The sequence below is a fragment of the Carassius auratus genome, unplaced genomic scaffold, assembly GCF_003368295.1.
Source record: "Carassius auratus strain Wakin unplaced genomic scaffold, ASM336829v1 scaf_tig00215626, whole genome shotgun sequence".
Lineage (NCBI taxonomy): Eukaryota > Metazoa > Chordata > Actinopteri > Cypriniformes > Cyprinidae > Carassius > Carassius auratus.
Genome location: NW_020528167.1, coordinates 1 through 19,251, shown reverse-complemented (window position 1 = coordinate 19,251; position 19,251 = coordinate 1). Strand labels below are relative to the sequence as shown.

At 36.3% G+C, this 19,251-nt stretch overlaps 3 protein-coding genes across 3 annotated transcripts in view; 1 reads left to right on the top strand and 2 right to left on the bottom strand.

Moving 5' to 3' along the window:
- The window catches only part of LOC113095104 (sarcoplasmic/endoplasmic reticulum calcium ATPase 2-like), a 28,866-nt gene extending 22,858 nt beyond the window's left edge, over nucleotides 1-6,008 (bottom strand). Inside the window, exons 1-7 of the mRNA XM_026260713.1 lie at nucleotides 5,577-6,008; nucleotides 4,699-4,818; nucleotides 4,557-4,574; nucleotides 4,126-4,208; nucleotides 2,921-3,025; nucleotides 2,653-2,791; nucleotides 171-337 (exon numbers count right to left, since the gene is read on the bottom strand). Coding sequence (XP_026116498.1) covers nucleotides 171-337; nucleotides 2,653-2,791; nucleotides 2,921-3,025; nucleotides 4,126-4,208; nucleotides 4,557-4,574; nucleotides 4,699-4,816 — 630 coding nt within the window. The 5' untranslated portion in view covers nucleotides 4,817-4,818; nucleotides 5,577-6,008. The remainder of the gene's footprint in view (nucleotides 1-170; nucleotides 338-2,652; nucleotides 2,792-2,920; nucleotides 3,026-4,125; nucleotides 4,209-4,556; nucleotides 4,575-4,698; nucleotides 4,819-5,576) is intronic.
- A 1,330-nt stretch (nucleotides 6,009-7,338) lies between these two features.
- On the bottom strand, nucleotides 7,339-9,416 carry LOC113095107 (DNA polymerase delta subunit 4-like). Its single transcript, XM_026260715.1, has 5 exons — nucleotides 9,272-9,416; nucleotides 8,149-8,250; nucleotides 7,884-7,973; nucleotides 7,551-7,662; nucleotides 7,339-7,467 (listed from the first exon to the last, which is right to left on the bottom strand). Exons 2-5 carry the CDS (start codon nucleotides 8,246-8,248, stop codon nucleotides 7,443-7,445), a joined length of 327 nt encoding a protein of 108 aa, XP_026116500.1. The 5' UTR covers nucleotides 8,249-8,250; nucleotides 9,272-9,416; the 3' UTR covers nucleotides 7,339-7,442.
- On the top strand, nucleotides 9,405-17,860 carry LOC113095106 (FACT complex subunit SSRP1-like). Its single transcript, XM_026260714.1, is given in 17 exon segments — nucleotides 9,405-9,511; nucleotides 9,936-10,042; nucleotides 10,110-10,295; nucleotides 10,399-10,504; nucleotides 11,535-11,728; nucleotides 12,215-12,315; nucleotides 12,410-12,539; nucleotides 12,660-12,763; nucleotides 13,080-13,208; nucleotides 14,088-14,309; nucleotides 15,767-15,839; nucleotides 15,971-15,976; nucleotides 16,524-16,614; nucleotides 16,617-16,655; nucleotides 17,111-17,156; nucleotides 17,514-17,637; nucleotides 17,762-17,860. Coding segments are annotated over 16 exon segments (1,644 nt in total). The 5' UTR covers nucleotides 9,405-9,511; nucleotides 9,936-9,988; the 3' UTR covers nucleotides 17,801-17,860.
- Nucleotides 17,861-19,251: the final 1,391 nt, after the last annotated feature.

Below are 19,251 nucleotides of genomic sequence, written 5' to 3'. Positions count from 1 at the left end.
TAACTGCCAGAAATAATCCACTACAGTACAAAAACCATCATACACATCCACATCTGGCCGAGTTTTATCCAGTGCCTAATCACCAAAGGTAACAAAAACAAAACTTGAAATTCATAAAGAATCGCTGCAGATGGACAGATAACTAACATAATCCCTCCAGATAATCTTACAGAAAAGAGCATGTTTTTCTTATCCTGGTTGACGGCACGGGGGTCAGGCACTGGGTCTGTGTGTTTCAGGACGGATACAGACTCCCCCGTCAGGATGGACTGGTCCACTCTCAGAGTAGTAGAGCGTATGGAGGTCAGTCGGATGTCTGCTGGGACTTTATCACCAACTGGAGAAAAGCAGATGCAAAAAAGATAAACTTGTGTAATTTTTTTTTATCAGGCATGTTATGCGATGAGAACAGTAAAGGTATCAAAGATATACATGTTTTTTTACAGAAATGCAACCAATGTAATCAGCACAAATGAGAAAGGGTTTAGGTAATGTATAAAAACATACTTTTGATGTGTTAAAGCACTTTTTGAGCAACAGACAGACTTTTTTTCTATTTAACTATCATCCTCTCCTTTTTTTTCCCAATGAAATATATTTTTGGAGCCACTTATGATAAAATGATGATGTTTGTTGAAAAGGTTTCAAACTGCAATAATAATTAAGGTAACAAATTGTTTTATTTTATTAGACTGCATCAAAAATAATTTCAAATAGTCTGTGCCGACAGACTTTTGGGCAGCGCCAACATATATCGCCATCGTGCTTCGGGTGTCCTGAGTTCAAATCCCAGCCCATGGACCTTTCCCGATCCCCACCAAACTTTTCCTGTCACTACACTAGCCTATCTAAATAAAGGCAAAAATACCCCCCCCCCCCAAAAAAAAAAAAAACTAACATTTTTAGAAAACTTTCTTTTTATATTTAATATTTATATATATTATTGACTGTGCTCTGGTGTGTTAATTACATTAAAAAGGACCCCTGTAGCATTTCTGCAACACTCAGAAAAAAAGCAGTCTATACTGGGATGTTTTTCTATCACTAAATGTTGGGAATTGAAGAAGAAAAAAGGTATTTAAGTGCTTTAAATAACTACTGTCCTTTTGCTACAGTGGGACTCTGAGGTTTAGACTACAATACTGCTGATTAGCACCCCATACTTTACAATCTATCTTTAGAAACCAATGTCAATCAAGATACAGTTCGACGCAAAAAAATGTCAACCTTATTTTTATTCATTAGCTTTGGAACTCTTAGAATGGAACTTTGAGTGGAGGGCCAAAACAAATTCTGAGACTGTGTTTTAACCGTTTGTGTCAAATCTGATACCAAACACCACAAACACTTCAAAAATTGGTTCAAATAAAAATACATCATGTATTATCAGCATAAAAATTTGAGTGAATGACTGAATTAAAAGACATTTACATTGTCATTGTCACTTATTTGATTAGTGCATTCATTTTATTTATTTTAAACCATTTAAAATCCTCCCTGTGACCCTACATAGGAGGGGAAAAGATAGATGGATGGATGAATGATTCAGATCTTAAAACAATCTCTTTTTTTTCAGGTTTAAATTAGATTTTGAGTACTCAGATTTTCACAGTATATGTTACATGTATGTAAATGAATATGAGATTTACTTTGAAGAGAACAAATGATAATTGCAAATGCAGCTACAAAGGAGAGTCAAATTAGGTTGATTGCCAATTAGCAGCAAGCATCAGCTATAAATGGGTTCAGACGATTAAGACTTTGATGTGAGTTTTCAAAGCAACAAGAGGCAACTGACAGTGTTCCAAAGATGCCAAGTGCTACAGTTGCAGGTGCAGAATGCAGCACATTTAATGCGTCCAGGGAAACAGCCTATAAAAATAACATGCGCAAATAAATCTGGAAAAACTTCACTGACGCAAAAGGAACTGTGGCTGCAAGTCACAGCTCACCAACAATAATAATAGGACAGTTCAATGCATAACTGGCCTAAAGCCCAAGCATAATTTCAGAAATGTAAACAGTATTTAAAACAAACCTCATAACCCAGGAAATTCTGACAGTAGCATTTTATTAATGCAAAAGTAAATAACCTGTTTAAGGAATCTAAAACATTGTTCACTAAAAAAAGTAAAATTAGATTTTTTTCATAAATACATGGTGGGGACCTGTGATATTTTGGGCAGCAGTCTCACGGGAGTCATTACTTCAGATAATCAATGTGCCTGTTTTTTGGAAAGAATCCAACTATGCCAAACATGAATTTAACAATACTTTGCCTAAATGTGGGAACAGCTGGCTATTTTCCTGAGAAATGCATTTGAGACAGACTGTACTAGGCAGTTTTGACTGGCTTTGACAAACAATCAGAACACAGCCATCTCTATTCAGCAATGTCCTAAAATTATCTCCAGACATCTCCTTTGAGAGTGGACCTCTTTTTTTTTCTTTATGGAAACACTTACCACATCTATTTTATTTTCTCTAACTTTTACTCCAGCCTCTTAGAAATGAATTATAAAAGGCAACTGGGACATAAATGAAACACATTAGCGTACCGATGAACAAACTAAAAATAAATGTCTCATTAAATTCATTTTAATTTGGCAAATTAAAAAAAAAGTGATGTAGAAATCTAGTTCTAATTCTTACCAGCCACCTCCACAATGTCTCCAGGCACAATCTCCCTGGCTCTGACCCTCTGAACACTCTTCCTGTCCTGTCTGTACACCTTCCCCATTTCAGGCTCATATTGTTTTAGGGCTTCAATGGCATTTTCTGCATTACGCTCCTACAAAATCATACACACAGTGAATTGTAATTTCTAGCAAATCACCCGGCATTATTGTCTCATCCACAGGCTTCATATATTTTATATTAACATATTTAAGAGGTATTTAAGAATTTACATAGCCTTTACCTGCCACACTCCTACAATGGCATTGGCAATAAGAATGAGGAGAATGACAAATGGCTCTACGAAGGCTGTGATTGTTCCTTCCCCTTCCTCAAACCAGGCCAGAGTCTGAAAGACAGAGAAAGAACAATGTAATGCAAAACATGGGCAATATGAATTTTTCTCTAAGCTTTATGATTTCCAACAGAATGTAAACCATGTTCCCATGCAAATGTCAAACCAGATTCAGAACAACTGCATAAACATACATTTCCATTTAAAAATCTAATCGATTCTAAATAAGGCTTTCAGTTGGTTCTAACTTTTATCTTAAATCTAGTGCAAACATATTTTTTGTGTGGACATTTGTGTATGCAAAGCTTGAGACAGCAAACCAGGCTTTTAATTGTAACTCTGTGCAAGAATTAAACTAATGATAACTAAAGCATTATTTTAGTTAGTATGTATTCTTAAAATAAGGATAATACAGATTTTAATTTACATGCATTTAAAATATATTTGAAAAAAAAGGGTAAAGAAGATATGTTAAAAAGAATTGGCCAAAATTAGCTATTAGAATTGCATAAATAATGCCAATTAATGGGTTTGAATAGGCATTAATGTTTTTCTTCTATTTTTTGCTGAATACTGAAATATATATATATATATATATATATATATATATATATATATATATATATATATATATATATATATATATATATATATATATATATATATAATTTTTTATTTTAATAAAATGATAGTCTAAATATGAAATTTAAAACTACACCAACAGGTGGCAGCAGGTCAAGTGAGTAATTCAATGATCCATTCAACCAACTTGCTCAAATGACTGATTCATTCAAAAACAAAGCAAGTGACCGTCTTTATGAACAGCTCACTGAATCATCAGCTCACTCAAATTGTTCAGCAAAAACAGACAAAAATTTTTTTCAGAAGTACTGAAAATATTGTGTCAGTAAGCACAATATTAACTTATTGTTCATTGAATTGTTACCTAAAATCAATTTGCAATTATACAGATATTTTGAGATGGATGGATAGATATTTGGCAGTAGTATTTGTGGATGAATGGAGATTGCTAGAGTTTTGTAGAATTAATGCATATATGTTTGGTCTCTATAAATGTGAAAAGCTTGTGCTATTGGGCTGTGGCAGCACTACTCTTGTGTAGAGAGTAAACACAGTCTTTGATTTATACTTACAAAGGAAATACAGGCAGCAAGGAGAAGAATCCGAACTAGCAGATCCTCAAACTGCTCCAGAACAAGTTCCCATAGTGACTTACCTGTAAACACAACAAAAAATGATAAAGACCTACGGTGGTCACAAAGTTTCAACATCACTTTCCATTAAGTGAAAAAGAACCCTCAGAAAACTAAAACCTGGAACATGTAAACCTCGTAAACATGAAAAAAAAACATTACAAATACATCTTTAACATTCAATCAAGATCTATTCAGCTACAAACAGAGTGCAAACCTCATCCAACCTCCTCAAGGGAGTCTAATAATAACTAATTATATAGACAACCAGCATCTCCCATGAAACAAAGGTAAGCTCAGAGAGACTTTTAACTTAGAGAATATGATGAAAGATCTGCTAATAATTACACAAACCCAAGGGAGCAGCTCACCTTCTTCTGCAGGTAACTCTGTGGCACAGGTTATAGCAAAGTAAAATGAGCAGAAGATAAGATATAAAGGTTAAATTCAATCTCATCATGACATTTTCTATTGTTCATAATGGACAAAACAGTTGTGGAAGATATGTAGTACCATTGGGGCCCCATCTTTCTCTGCTCTTCCTTAATTGCTCAGAGCTCAGTCCCGTTGTCTCGTTGACACCGAAATATCCCAGCACCTCCTCAACCGTCTTTGTATGGGCATTGTCCATCCCTGCAAGGAAATAATAGATTTCAAAATCTAATTCCATCATATTTTACTCAGCCTTACCTGAAAATGACAACCTTCCCATGTAAAAAATAATAGTCGCAGTCACTGTCCACTTTGACTGCATGAACACAAGAAACAATGAAAGTGATTTCTGTCAGGTTTGGACCAACATAAGGGATTCAACATGTCATATTTTCATTTTTATCTGAATAATAGCTTTCAATTTCAAACAAGGCTCAGATACTAGCAGGAACTTTCGATATTTTAAAAAAAAAACTGTATCCTAACGTAAACGTAACGTAACAGTAAACACCTGTGCGCACCTGCTGTGTATTTATGATTAACCGTAAGATACCTCCCTGAATGAAAGACCCAGGATATTATATTTTCCGGAAACTGTATTAAGACGCGAAACTACCTGTTATTACTGTGCGTTACCTGCAGGTTTAGTTATAACGATGACTTTCTGAATATAACCATTCAGGATAATATTTAACTCTATAACGTTAGGTCTCACACATAAATATCCCAGGCAAAACGTTTCGGTTCATTTTATGCCAATGATGTTGTAAATGTAAATAATAGCGAGTGATTACGAGCTGTGAATTGTGTATCTTTCTGTCAAGTTTGGCTTACAGCTGACTGGGCAAAATACACGCACACAGCGCTGATCAGATTCCCTTAATGACTGATCCTGCAGGCACTGTGATCGATAACTTCCCAATCTACTGTATCAGACACACCGACAAAACCTTACTCACCAGTTTAATTGTAACGTTAATTCGGTCCTCTGCAAACCAATAACTTCAGTTACACCAAACCGATTTGCTAAACCGCGACAAGAGAGAATATATCCCAGTTAAAACCCAATGCGGTGTGTGCTGTTGTAGATCGATCTGCTGATGAAATCCAGTCGGACGGAGAGGCAGAGATCGCACTGCAGCGCTGCTCAAGGCAAGTGAGGATTTTCTGCTATACGTTTTCCTTCAGATTTCAGCATGATCCGGAATATTATACAAAAATAATTTACTGTGGGATGAATGACTGATTTTTTTTTTGTAAATTTTCGACGCTGACAAGTCTTCCTGAATGTACCGGTAGTATTTAAAATTGCCAAGCCGATGCTATAATCCACCGCTACCTCCTTTCCACATAACCGTCGCTTTATTTAATACTAGGTCACTGAGCGACATTATTACCGTAGGCGCTTCAGTCGCAGTATCGAAGGGCAACGCTGCAGCCAATGAGCGATCAAAACCTCATCCGGACGGATGGAGTGGACAAATCAGCTTCGTCCATCTACTGATAGTTCCGCCTGCTCGTTCTTACTGCAGGAGGGCGAGGCTTCCACCCACACTGTGGCTTTCTGTTTAACTAGTGACCGTTGCGTGCGACAATAAACGCCATATAATTTATTTTTATATAAACCACTCAGGCTACGTGAATGTTAAGTGACGCTGTTGTGAACCAATGAGAAACAGCTCTAACCGAAGAGGCGGGACAACGTCGCTTGGGTCAATAAATCCAGCTCCTCCCCCCGCATCCATCTGTCACTCAAGGGAGGCTGATGACGCGCTCGCTGGTGAATACTAGGACCATACGAATGAGGTCGATATGCAGAGCCAGCAAATTTGGTCAAACCCATAATCCACGTCGACGTGAAAATATTATAATGAATTCTAGCCAAACAAACAGGTTGATGGGTGGAAGGGTATCTGACCTATTTCAGTGATTGCAATAATTATCTGCCCCTAATTAATATCATTCTCGAGAGTGACTGTTGTAATTCCTGCATGCATATGTTACATATACATATGCCTTACTGTTAAAGCTATTTTAACAGCTAGAAGTGCAAAAAAAAAAAAAGAAAAAGAAAAATCTAATTGTCTATTGGGTGATCAATAATATGTATCTGACTTCGATTTCACTTCACAGATATGTCATTGACCACTCAATAGACAATTGCATTTTTTTTTTTTGCACTTCTAGCTGTTAAAATAGCTTTTACAGTAAGTGTAATTTATATATGTGTGAATGATATATATAAAACTTTTGTTAATTAGGAAATATTGCAGCACACAGCACAGGGGATCTTTAGATCTATAAAAGCAAGTGGGCCTATAGAATTATAATAAAACATAAAACATTTTTATGTAGCATGCCCACTTTCAATTACATATAAAAACATTTAAAAGCATCGGTAAAAGTGATCATTATTAATCGATATGTTAAACAATTAATGCTTTTAGCAAAATTGTTTGGGATCCACTTAAATATTTGAGATTTACCGAATGCTGCTAAAATATTGTCAGATAGGCCTTTTAACTTTTAATTTGTGGTTTACGATTATAAGGTACTTACAAAATTTAAATGTAACACAAATTTATAAAAAGTGACAGAATATACCAAAAAGATAAAAAAATATATAATAAAGAGACTAAATAAAAAAGGCATATAAGGATATGTGTGATTGATATTATGCATATAGAACAGGTGCACATAGAGTAAACCATGACTCAACAATAACTTTTGAGTATAAAATGTTTAATAAAATGTAGTGTAATAAACAACAAAGCAAACATATTATCAAACACTACAAAAGTATTTCTTCTTTTCTCATCTTTTTTTCAGAGGGGATAGTCACGCCAGAGACTGAAACAGAGAAAGAACATGAGCATTACAGTAAAAGGGAGAGAAAGAGAAGGAGAGAGTATAGGAGTGCATATCATTAATACCTCTGTGTGTACTCTGGGTCAGTGCTCTCCTTCAGTAAAATGTCTTTAATCTCCTGCGGGGGATTCAGCCCATGCAGTGCTGCCCTCTCCCATCTCTGCATTCGACTGATCCCTGACACACACACACACACACACACAAACACACAAACACACACACACACACACACACACACACACTATTATATGTTATTTTTATTTTGAAAAGAATTCAAGAGCTCAAAGTGACAAGGCTGATACATTTCAGGATTATTTTGCTTTACAGACTACAGAAATGACAAAAAATACTGACATAATGTTACACATAGAGATCGGTTAGTAAAATTATTAATGCACCTGTACATGGTCCGAATTTATAGTCCAGATCAAACTTCTTCAGTTCTTGTAGATCTTTTTCTCTTTCACTCAGTTGTGGGGGCTCAGGCTCTGATAAGTTATAACATTGTTATAAATGCTGCTGCATCAATGGTGCACCACTGGAGCATTTGCATGCTCTAAATAATTTGCACACTTTATGAATATCATGACATATTACAGATCTCTGCTTTCACTGAAATATGCACATGCAGATACACAAACAGAAACAAACATCCTGTCCCACCTGCTATTGGCGGTGGAGGAGACTTGTCTCTCTTGCCCCCCCTCCTTGCCTTCTTCACAACTTTGAAGGTATCGGTTATGAGGCCACGCTTAGGTGTCATATCTGAAAATAAAGAAAGATTAGTTAACTTGATCTAACAATATATCTGAAAATAAAGAAAGATTAGTTAACTTGACCTAACAATGAAAAAAAATTGTAAACTAAAGTCTTACAGGGATCTATCATGATGATAAGTCTAAATCATTAATATTCAGATCATTCATCAAGTATGTTGTAAATGCATATTGTTATTGTATACACAACACTTGCGTTTGATACTGTAATGAGAAGGAAATAATTGGAATTTAGGTGTTAATGTACACGCCCCTTAATTTGAATGAATTGTTGTGGCTTAATTGAATTAAAGTGTACAGCTGATGTAGGAGGAGATGATGATTATTTAAGGATGGGTTGAGTACTATTCGAGAGAGATTCCGAGAGCTCTCACTGATGGGGAAACGCTAGACGGCCGCTCGGGATAATTAGTATTTCCGGCGGTGAAGATAGGCAGTCAGTGGTGGGGTAAATGTGTTAGGAAGCTAGGGATATTACTTTGGGCTAGGAGAGCTCGTGACCGATGTAACTGTTTGAGATAGTACAGAGATTGCAGAAGCTGATTAGGTGGACTCATAAACTGATAATTGAAGATTTCCTGTGTATCCTCCTCGCCTGACGTGAGCTCGTCCGTTTTGTATGTGGGCCAATTTTGGCAAACAAGGGGGGTAATCTGTTTTATGAGATAATGCCATATTTTAACAAGCAATAAAGAATCGTGTATAAACTGCCATCTGATTGTGCGGGTCTCTGCCTTCACTGTCCTTTGTGCGGTTGTTACAATACATTGTAAATAGGAAACATCGCAGCAAAGCACAGTAAAGTATCTTTATTCAAAGATGCTCACGTATGCAGCAAAGTAGCCCAAAAACAATTCATTTTGTGTAGAATAAGAAAAAAAACATTAAAATGACCAGTAAAGGCAATTTTTATTAATCGATCGATAGAAAAACACTGCTTCCGACTGGACTAAAGCTTTTGCAAAATTGCACGTGCATCCCCTTACATATATATGAAATTCACGGCATACCTGAATGCTGCTTGGATGTTGTCTTACGATCAATTACTTGCCAATGTTGACAGCAGTCTTTATCAATAAAGCCTTTTAAATTCTCGCTCTTGTGGCTCGATCGTTTACAAAACTGACATTCGATAGGAAGGGCGGGGCTACGCACGGAGCGTGATGGCGTCACGACGAACAATACCTCTTCGCTGCGCTCCTCAAATCTACGCACACGGGACTCGGCCTCGATCCTCTCGCCGAATAACAGTAATGCTGATTCAAATATCTCACATATTTAATTACATATGCCATAAACGTGTTCGAAATAAACTAGCCACGTTAGAAATTTACTGACAATTTAAAATCTGTCGTTCGTCATAAAAACAGAAAAACACCAGCCGCTACTGGATGCCAGAATATGATAGCTTCGCTAGCTCCATTTATTTGTTTAGATTTAGAAAAGCATTTGAAGTGCCTCTTCATTATATTAAGATTCGCAGATACTTATTGTATAGCACAACGCTAAATGACATCCAAATCATCTTGCAATGAAAATAGTGCAGACTCAGCATCAGTTAGTAAATTTCGATCATTGACAACACTCTTGAAACGAAGATAGAAGAAGAGACGATTACAAAAAATCTATATGAATACTGTATAATGTATATATGTATGATTTTTACCTCTGCAGTCGCAGCTTTTGAACGTCACAGGTCCACTCTTGTCTAAGCTGGAGTGGCAGACATGAACGACACTCTGGAATTCAGTGAGATTTATCAGGAGGTCAAGGGCACCTGGGTGAGTAGATGCTATGACAGCCTGCAGATCTTATTCTTGAACATATCTGACCGATCTCTCTCTGCAGAACGATGGGCGTCTTCGCTTCAGTAAACAGACAGTGGTGTATAAAAACAGTAAGACTGGGAAGGTGGACAGCATTCCAGTGTCTGAGCTGACTCAAGCCCAGTGGAGGAGAGTGTGTCTGGGTCACGGCATCAAGCTGTGGACCAGCACCGGCAACATTTACAAATATGATGGCTTCAAAGACACTGTGAGTCTGAGATACAGATTAAATACTAAAAGTAGATCAGTTTGCTCCAGCCTCCACTGTTTCGTTACATGTCTTCGATTTTTCTCTCTCTTTTTATGCAAAGGACCTTGAAAAGATCTCAGAGTACTTCAAAGCCAACTACAAGGTGGAGCTGGTTGAGAAAGATATGTGTGTGAAGGGCTGGAATTGGGGCACTGCTAAATTTAATGGTCAGTGCATTCCTGACGCAACACCATTTCTGAGAAATGTACAGTATCACATTTTTTTATAGTGACCTTAATTCAGATTTCTATGGGCTGTAGGATGAATGGTACAATATTCTAACTTTCACAGTAATAGACTTTTGATTTTCTAGAAATAATTAGTGGTTGACTGATATTTCACCATAAATTTGCTGATTTTTGGCACTTTTGTAATTATTGGCCACGACAAACAAGTTTTTCTTTTTGCCTGAAAAGCGCTGCTTAAGCGAGACACTTTGGAGTGCTCATTCTTTATTAATTTACTTGGTTTAACAGTTCTTAAGTGAACTAAATTATTGGTAATAATAGAAAGTAATAATAGACTACTATTATATATATTACTAGATTAATAATACATTATTACTATTATTACTAAAGTGATAATAGAAAGGCAAACACTATAATACTTCCTCATATACAAACTTTAAATCCTTGATTTCAAACAATGCTGTGCTGTGTCATATTTACAGTGAGGGAAAAAATTATTACCCGTGCACATAGACTTGCAATCAGCGTTTTTTTTTTTTTTTTTTTAATACTTTAATAGGATTACAGAATCAAGCATAGCTAAGAATAATTTTTATTTTATTTTACAGGTTTATTTTTAAGATCAATTTCAGATTATAATTTTTTTAAATAGTGAATAAATTCTATAATTTGAATAATGTCTAATTTAGTAAATATTATGTAGAAATAAAAAACAAAAACAAATAATAATTACAGCACTTGGTATACATGCATTACTTAGGCTCTTTAAGTAAAATACTGTGATATAATTTATTAGTTTTATATCAGCTTTCAGCCATCCTTATTTTTAAGACACAAGTTGTGATCAACAGACTGTATTGGTCGATCACTAGAAATAATAAATCAATTCAAAATAATTAATAGAAATAATAGAAGACTGTTAATAACTAACCAGCTTTGCATTTTAATAGACATAGCTTTCACTGCCATATCCAAGTGTTAAATATTTTGTCCTCCTGTGGCTTTTCAGGACCGCTGCTTTCATTTGAGGTGAATGAGAGTCCAGCGTTTGAGATTCCGCTCAACAGTGTGTCCCAGTGTGCCACGGGAAAGAACGAGGTCACTGTGGAGTTTCATCAGAATGATGACACAGAGGTATCCCTGATGGAGGTGCGCTTCTATGTCCCACCCACCACAGGAGAGGAGGGTGCAGACCCTGTGGAGGTAAGTGTGTGTGGGCCACTACCTAACAGTGACCAACAGATGGCACAGTCTAAAAAGTAATAATCATAATATGCCTATAAAGCAGGGGTTTTCAGTCTTTAGATGACCCAAAATATGATCGTCCTTGTGTGAGTGACACACGTCCTAAAATTATGTTACACATTTTCATGTAAAAAGACCCAACTGAATCTAATTTGAATAGAAAAAATAACATTATAAATGTATAAAATATTATAATGTTTTTTTCTTATATTACTTTATATAGTACTGTACTGTTAGATGTATTATTTATTTAATTTGTACATTTTGTATTGTAATATTTCGTTATTTTAATCAATTTATTTATTTTCATTTGTATGTTCAGGTTTTTTTTTCTCTAAGCTTATACAGACTCCAGTTAGAGCCCTAAAGTAAAATCTTTGCCTCCGTAAAGCCCACTTCAACTGAAAACTAATGAGGTCACGGTACTCTTCTCTGCTGTTTTAGGCTTTTGCTCAGAACATTCTGTCAAAGGCAGATGTCATCCAGGCTACAGGAGATGCTGTGTGTATCTTCAGAGAGTTGCAGTGCCTCACACCAAGGGGCAGGTACATATACATAAACATAACACCACACTGTTTTGCTATCTTATTAAAATATAATGTGAACTAGCAAAGTTTTGATGGTTTTTGCTCTCTGTAGGTACGATATCCGCATTTATCCGACATTCCTCCATCTGCATGGTAAGACATTTGACTACAAGATCCCATACACCACAGTGCTCCGCCTTTTCCTGTTGCCTCATAAGGATCAGCGCCAAATGTTCTTTGTGGTGAGTGTGGCATCATTGTCTGTTAAACAACCTGTGCTTTCTGTCTGGATCCATCTTTAGTACTAGTATCACAGGGCTTTGTCTTTTGCATTGATCTGTTTCTCTCTCTGTCTGTTTCAGATCAGTCTGGACCCGCCTATTAAACAAGGTCAAACCCGCTATCATTTTCTCATTCTTCTGTTTTCTAAGGAGGAGGATATCAGCCTTACTCTCAACATGAATGAGTGAGTGAGTGAGTGAGAGTGAGTGAATGAGGGACTCTGAAGGATGTAAACTCTTTACATTTGCTGCCAAGACTAAAAGTAGAAAGGTAGCTTTCATTCATTTCAGCAAGGTTGATGAAACTAATTTAGAGCAAGAAGTCGTTTAGCAGATGCATTTATCCTAAGCAAGTTACAGTAGAGTTATTACAGGGACAGTCACCTTGGAGCAACCTGGGATTAAAAGAATATGTCACTCAAACGTATTCCATCATTTACACTCATTCTTCAAAATGTGTTGCCATCCAGCAATACGGTTTCTCTCTCTCGTGTTCTGCAGGGATGAGGTTGAGAGACGTTTTGAGGGGAAACTTCATAAAAACATGTCTGGCTCTCTCTATGAGATGGTCAGCAGAGTCATGAAGGCCCTGGTCAACAGAAAGATCACAGTGCCTGGAAATTTCCAAGGGTAAGCACTGCAAAAACGTTTCGGTGAAAGAAAATTAGATTTAAAAAACCGACAACTGCAAAAAGACTTTTTTAACAAGTCAAAAGTATAAATTAGCTTAAATTATTTTAAACAAAACAACATATACCTACTTTTACATATTGTTAATATTATGTTTTTCAAGATTAAAGAGGATAAAATACATAAATATAATACAATATACACCAAAATGCAGTTTTTTAAATATCTGATATAATACAGTTGCAGCGAATCTTCCTGATGTATGTTTTAATAGTAATTTAATAACAAAAGTTTGGGGGTCAGTTATATTCAATATTGCAGTTTTTAAAAGTCTCCTGTGGTCAACAAAGCTGCGTTTTTTTATAATAAAAAAAATAATAATTATGTAATACTATTAAAATGTAAAATAACTTTTTCTTTTTAAATATATTTTCCAATGTAATTAACTCATGTGATCAAAGCTGAATTTTCAGCATCATTCCTCCAGTCTTCAGTGTCACATTAACCTTCAGAAATCATTGGAATATGCAGATTTGGTGCTCTAGTAACATTTCACGTTATTATCAATGTTGGGAACAGTTGAGCTGCTTAATGCGTATATTGAAACCATGATTAATTTTTTCAGGATAATTTGATGAATAGAAAGGCATAATTTATTTGAAGTAGATTTTTTTATAAGAATGTCTCTTTGCTGTCACATTTGATCAACTGAATGCACCCCTGCTGCATAAAAGTATGCATTTCTTTAATGTTTCAGATATTGCTGTATATTCTGGAATTATGTAGTAGAACAAACAGTAATATCTGTGCAAATTCAGTAAAGCCTGTATTTTTGTGAAAACCCCTTCCAGTGTTATTTCCTCTCACTCTTCTCTTTAGTCACTCAGGTGCTCAGTGTATAACATGTTCATACAAGGCCAGTTCAGGGCTGTTGTATCCTCTGGAAAGAGGTTTCATCTATGTGCACAAGCCCCCAGTGCACCTGCGCTTCGAGGAGATCGCCTGTGTGAACTTCGCTCGTGGAACCACCACCACCCGCTCCTTTGATTTCGAGATCGAGACCAAGCAGGGAAATCAATACACCTTCAGCAGCATCGAGAGGTACCCATGAGCCCACAGTTAATCTTGTCCATTTGTTGAGAACATAACTTTGTGGGAACTTGACCACACCAGTAATGAAAAGGCCAGTGTCCATATCCTGTTTAAGGCACTTCCTGCCATTATGTCCCTAAGCACTTACCCCCATCTGCCATAGAAGGTCTGTGCTGCCTCTTTGTGGTGATTTTATTTGTTATTCTAGAATAAAATTGCCCCTCTCTTTTAGTGCCCTGACCCCTTCTACATTAGACGTTAAGGGGGGAAAAATCAAAGCTACTTTATGCACATTAAAGTATTTTCAATTTAACACACATTATGACTGAATCAATACACCAAGACATCAGTTAATCACATCACACTAATGTGTGAGAAACAACACTTTCTGCAAAACTAAAAGAGATAGTTACCCAAAAGTTTTCTGTTTTTGTCTATTTTTTTTTCCAAGCAAAATTGGACCCCACTGACTTCCATTGTGTAGACAAAAACAAACAAACACACACTTGAGATTTTGTGTTCCACTGAAGAAAGTAAGTCATACAGGTTTGACAAGACATGAGGGTGAGTAAATAATAACAGGTCATTTTTTGAGCAAACTTAAACACACTTTTGCACTACATTCTGGTTCTGTATTTTTGTAAAAATCCTACACACAACTCTCATTGTTCATACTCATTGTACATACTGTGTTTCATATCTAATGAACTAAAACATATCTCACTAAAACATTCAAGATTTCCCTATATAACGTACTAAAGATAGTTATTCAATTACAAAATGGGATAGGGATGACCACACCACAGCTTATAATGATAAAAGCACAGGGGAACAATATTGATTGAATCTCTTTCCTCTTTTTTTCCCCCTGAGCTTATGAAAGAAAACATTGACAGCCAATCAGAATCCAGAGTTCAAGCATTTAAGTTTACAAAACCTCTGGATACACTTTAAACTTTAACTTTATGAAAGCTAATAGGTGACCCTGCAACACAAAACTAGTCATAAGGCTAAATTAAAAAAAATTGAGATATAGGAAAAGTCTCAAAGCTGAATAAATACGTTTTCCTTTGATGTAGAGTTTGTTATGATAGGACGATATTTGGCCGAGAAATAACTTTTTGAAAATCAGGAATCTAAATATTGAGAAAATGGTCTTTAAAGTTGTCCAAATTAAGTCCTTAGAAATTAATATTATTAATAAAAAATGAAATTTTTTATATATTTAGTTTAGGAAATTTACAAAATATCTTCACTTAATATCCTGATTACTTTTGGCATGAAGAAAATTTACAATTTTGACCCAACAATGTATTGTTGGCTACTGATACAAATATACCTGTGCTACTTATGAATTTTTTTGTGGTCCAGGGTCACATATAGTTATCATTCTTGGTGTGAACAAGCTTTAACTCACTAAAAGAGTCTTTATCCTCTGTTTGTTTTGCCTCTGTCTTCCTCTTCAGGGAGGAATATGGGAAACTCTTTGACTTCGTCAATGCTAAGAAGTTAAGCATCAAGAACAGAGGCTTCAAAGAGGTACGTCTTCTTCTATCAAGCACTACATAATATTCATCCACTTAGACATGTCCATAGACCCCTCACACCGTGGACGGACACTTATTCTGCTCTTTGTGTTTGTGGTGTATGTCTGTATTGTGTTCATGTAGAAAAAGGTTGGTATTGCCTGCAGTTTGGTCCGGTGTCGGTGCTCCAATAACTTGCTGCATGGTGTTTGTTTGCGTGTCTCAATCACAACCCGAGTGTCAAATGTGTTCTTTCATATCTTTGATGGCTTAAGGCAGATGTCTCATCCACCAAAAATGTGGAAAGGCGGACTGCTGGTTATGATTTGACCAGCTTAACGCTGTGTTCAGATCACACAGACTTTCATTAAGACCACAATAGTATTGTGCCCGAAACCTGAATATAATTTTGTGGTCACTTTACGAGAAAACCTTTTGTATGATAGATAATTCTGTGTGCTGAAGACAGCATTGCTCAAGGGAGTGCTTTTTGAATGAGTTAGCACTGGATTGCTTATATGAGTGTGTGTGTGTGTGTGTGTGTGAGAGAGATAAAGGCCGGTGAGTATGTGAACATGAGTGGGTTTGAAATCTTTTGCTTGGAAGAGGGCTTTCCTGTGTCTGCTTTGTTACAAATACTAACTTTACCAATGATATTTTATTTATAGCCCTGATGTTTTAATTTGTACTCTGTCAGGGCATGAAAGGTAATGATAACATGTACAGTGACTCAGACGACGACCAGCACGATGCGTACCTGGAGCGCATGAAAGAAGAGGGCAAGATCCGTGAGAGGGCAATGACAGTGACGACTCAGAGGGCGAGAGTGGTGAGCCAATCAGTCTGCAAGCTAAAAATGATTTTGTGTTTAGATGACCGGTGTACACACAATAAACCGGTAAAAAAATGTGTCAGTAGAGATTTCAGATTGTTGCAGTTGCGTTCATGTCATTTTATAATGCTACACTCTCGCATAAATTATGGTATAATAGATGGCACAATAAGACACAAAAGAAACTCTGATATGTTCTTGTTATTTTTATTATAGTATTTATTTTGTTAGACATAAATGAAAAACGATTTATTTCAATTGTGTCTTTGTACTGTACTGTTACATTGATTTATTCTATTGCTTGAAATTATTATTTTTCTGTTTTTATTTAGTGATGATGATTTATTATTCTTCTATAAGCTTGATAACTTTGTTGCCATATTGCCCCCCTAGGTGCAGATGTTTAGATGTCAAAAATGACACTAACATTTTACTTTTTTTTTTTTTTTTAGATGAGTCTTTTAATCCTGGAGAAGAAGACGATGAAATTGCAGAGGAGTAAGAGGCTTTGTGTTGATATGCCAGTTTTAGCAAAGACAAACTTATTATTACTATTTATTTCTCATACATGAACAAACTCTTAAATGTAAGTATTAAACTTTGGTGTATAGTTTGTGCTGCGTCGTTTAAAACCTCTTGATACCTCAAGTCATGAGGCTTGTTAAGAAGAGACTTGCAATTTTTGCCTGGCAGATATTACAAACTGTCAAAAAACATCTATAAAACCACCCATAATACCCTATCAATGAGATTTGATACTAAAAACCTCAGAATACCTTAATGTTGAGGCAGCAAGCATGCTTACACTATTTAATGGTGAGGGTGATAAATCATTAAGTCATATTTGTGTGTCAGGTATGACAGTAAGGCCTCTGCCAGTGAAAGCAGCGCTGATGACGGAGACAGTGATGGCGATCGGAAGAAGAAACCAGCCAAGAAAGCGAAATTTGTAAAAGAAAGAAAACCACGGAAGAAAGAGGTGAGAAGAGGGAAGAATAAAACATGTGGGTGACAGAGTTTGCACAATGGTTATTTAAATATATTTTAAGTACATTTAGTAAGTTTTTTTTTTTTACTCAAAATTCAATGCTTCTTGTGTGTAGAAAAAGGCAAAGGACAGCAGCGCCCCAAGAGGCCAATGAGTGCCTACATGCTCTGGCTGAACTCGAGCAGAGACCGCATTAAATCAGAAGAACCCGGGCATCTCTATCACAGAAATCTCCAAAAAGGCTGGAGAGATGTGGAAACAACTTGGCAAAGAGAAGAAAGAGGTGACATACACTCTCTAAACACTGACACATTCAGTGGACTTTCCACAATATTAAAGGGTTAGTTCACTCAAAAATGAAAATTATGTCATTAATTACTCTCCCTCATCTCGTTCCAAACCCGTAAGACCTTTGTTCATCTTCAAAGCACAAATGAAGATATTATCCATAGACCGCAAGGATCCTAACACGATCAAGGCCCAGAAAGGTATTCCTCGCGACCTTTCTGGGCCTTGAAATTTGTAAATGTTTTCTGTCTATGGAGGGTCAGAAAGCTCTTGGATTACATCAAAAATATCTTAAACTGTGTCTGAAGATGAGTGAAGGTCTTACAGGTTTGGAATGACATGAAGGTGAATAATTAATGACAGAATTTTCATTTTTGGGTGAACTATCCCTTTAATGTATTAGATTCCTCTAACTGTCTTGTTTCTCCTTCAGTCTCCCTTTGAACTTGAACTGATATTTTGTTTTTTCCACCAGGAGTGGGATGCGAAAGCAGTGGAAGCAAAGAAAGAGTATGATAGAGCGATGCGAGAGTACAAGGAGAGTGGAGGAGGCTCCTCGGGCAGCTCAAAAAAGTACTCAAAATATTCACAACTTTGTCCTTTGCTCACTTTGAATGGACAGTGTATTTACTCACCATCATATTGTTCCAAATATGATCTTAGCATTAAGTAACTGGCCGTGTCTTACCATTTTCCCACATTTCATTCCTGAAGGGAGAAAAAGAAGAAAGGAGGGAAGAATGAAGAAAAGGAAAAGGAAGTCAGCTGGTGGAAGGGAAAAAGAGAGGAGCGAGCTACAGGCAACGACAGCTTCAAGAGTCGAGAGTTCATATCCAGTGAGGAGAGCTCATCAGAGTCAGACAAAGCAAGGGACGGAAGCGCAAGGTAACACACTAACAATCACTTCACAGATTTGTTTCATGCGTTAACATAGTTACAGCAGCAGTGTTTTCCATAGTATTACTGGTGGCTAAATGTATAGGTGGCTGCTCAGAAAAAGATTACAGAGTATTGCATACGTCACACCCTGAGAAGTCAGGCTGTCAAAATTGGTGTATTTCTTGAATAACAGATTTTTTTTTTCACCCATTGCCTTCGCAGTTTCATTACATGTGGTCACTAAGTCTTGTGTGACCACAGCTTAACAAGCAGTCATTTTTTTTCAATCACATGTTGCCTATATATTTACTATGTCGGATTGTAAATTAAGCATAATGCGAAATTCTGTCCAAATTTTGATACACAACTAATGAAGTCTTCCAAGATTTTACCTCAATGGGAATTTAAAAAGACCAGTTTAATGATTATATATATACA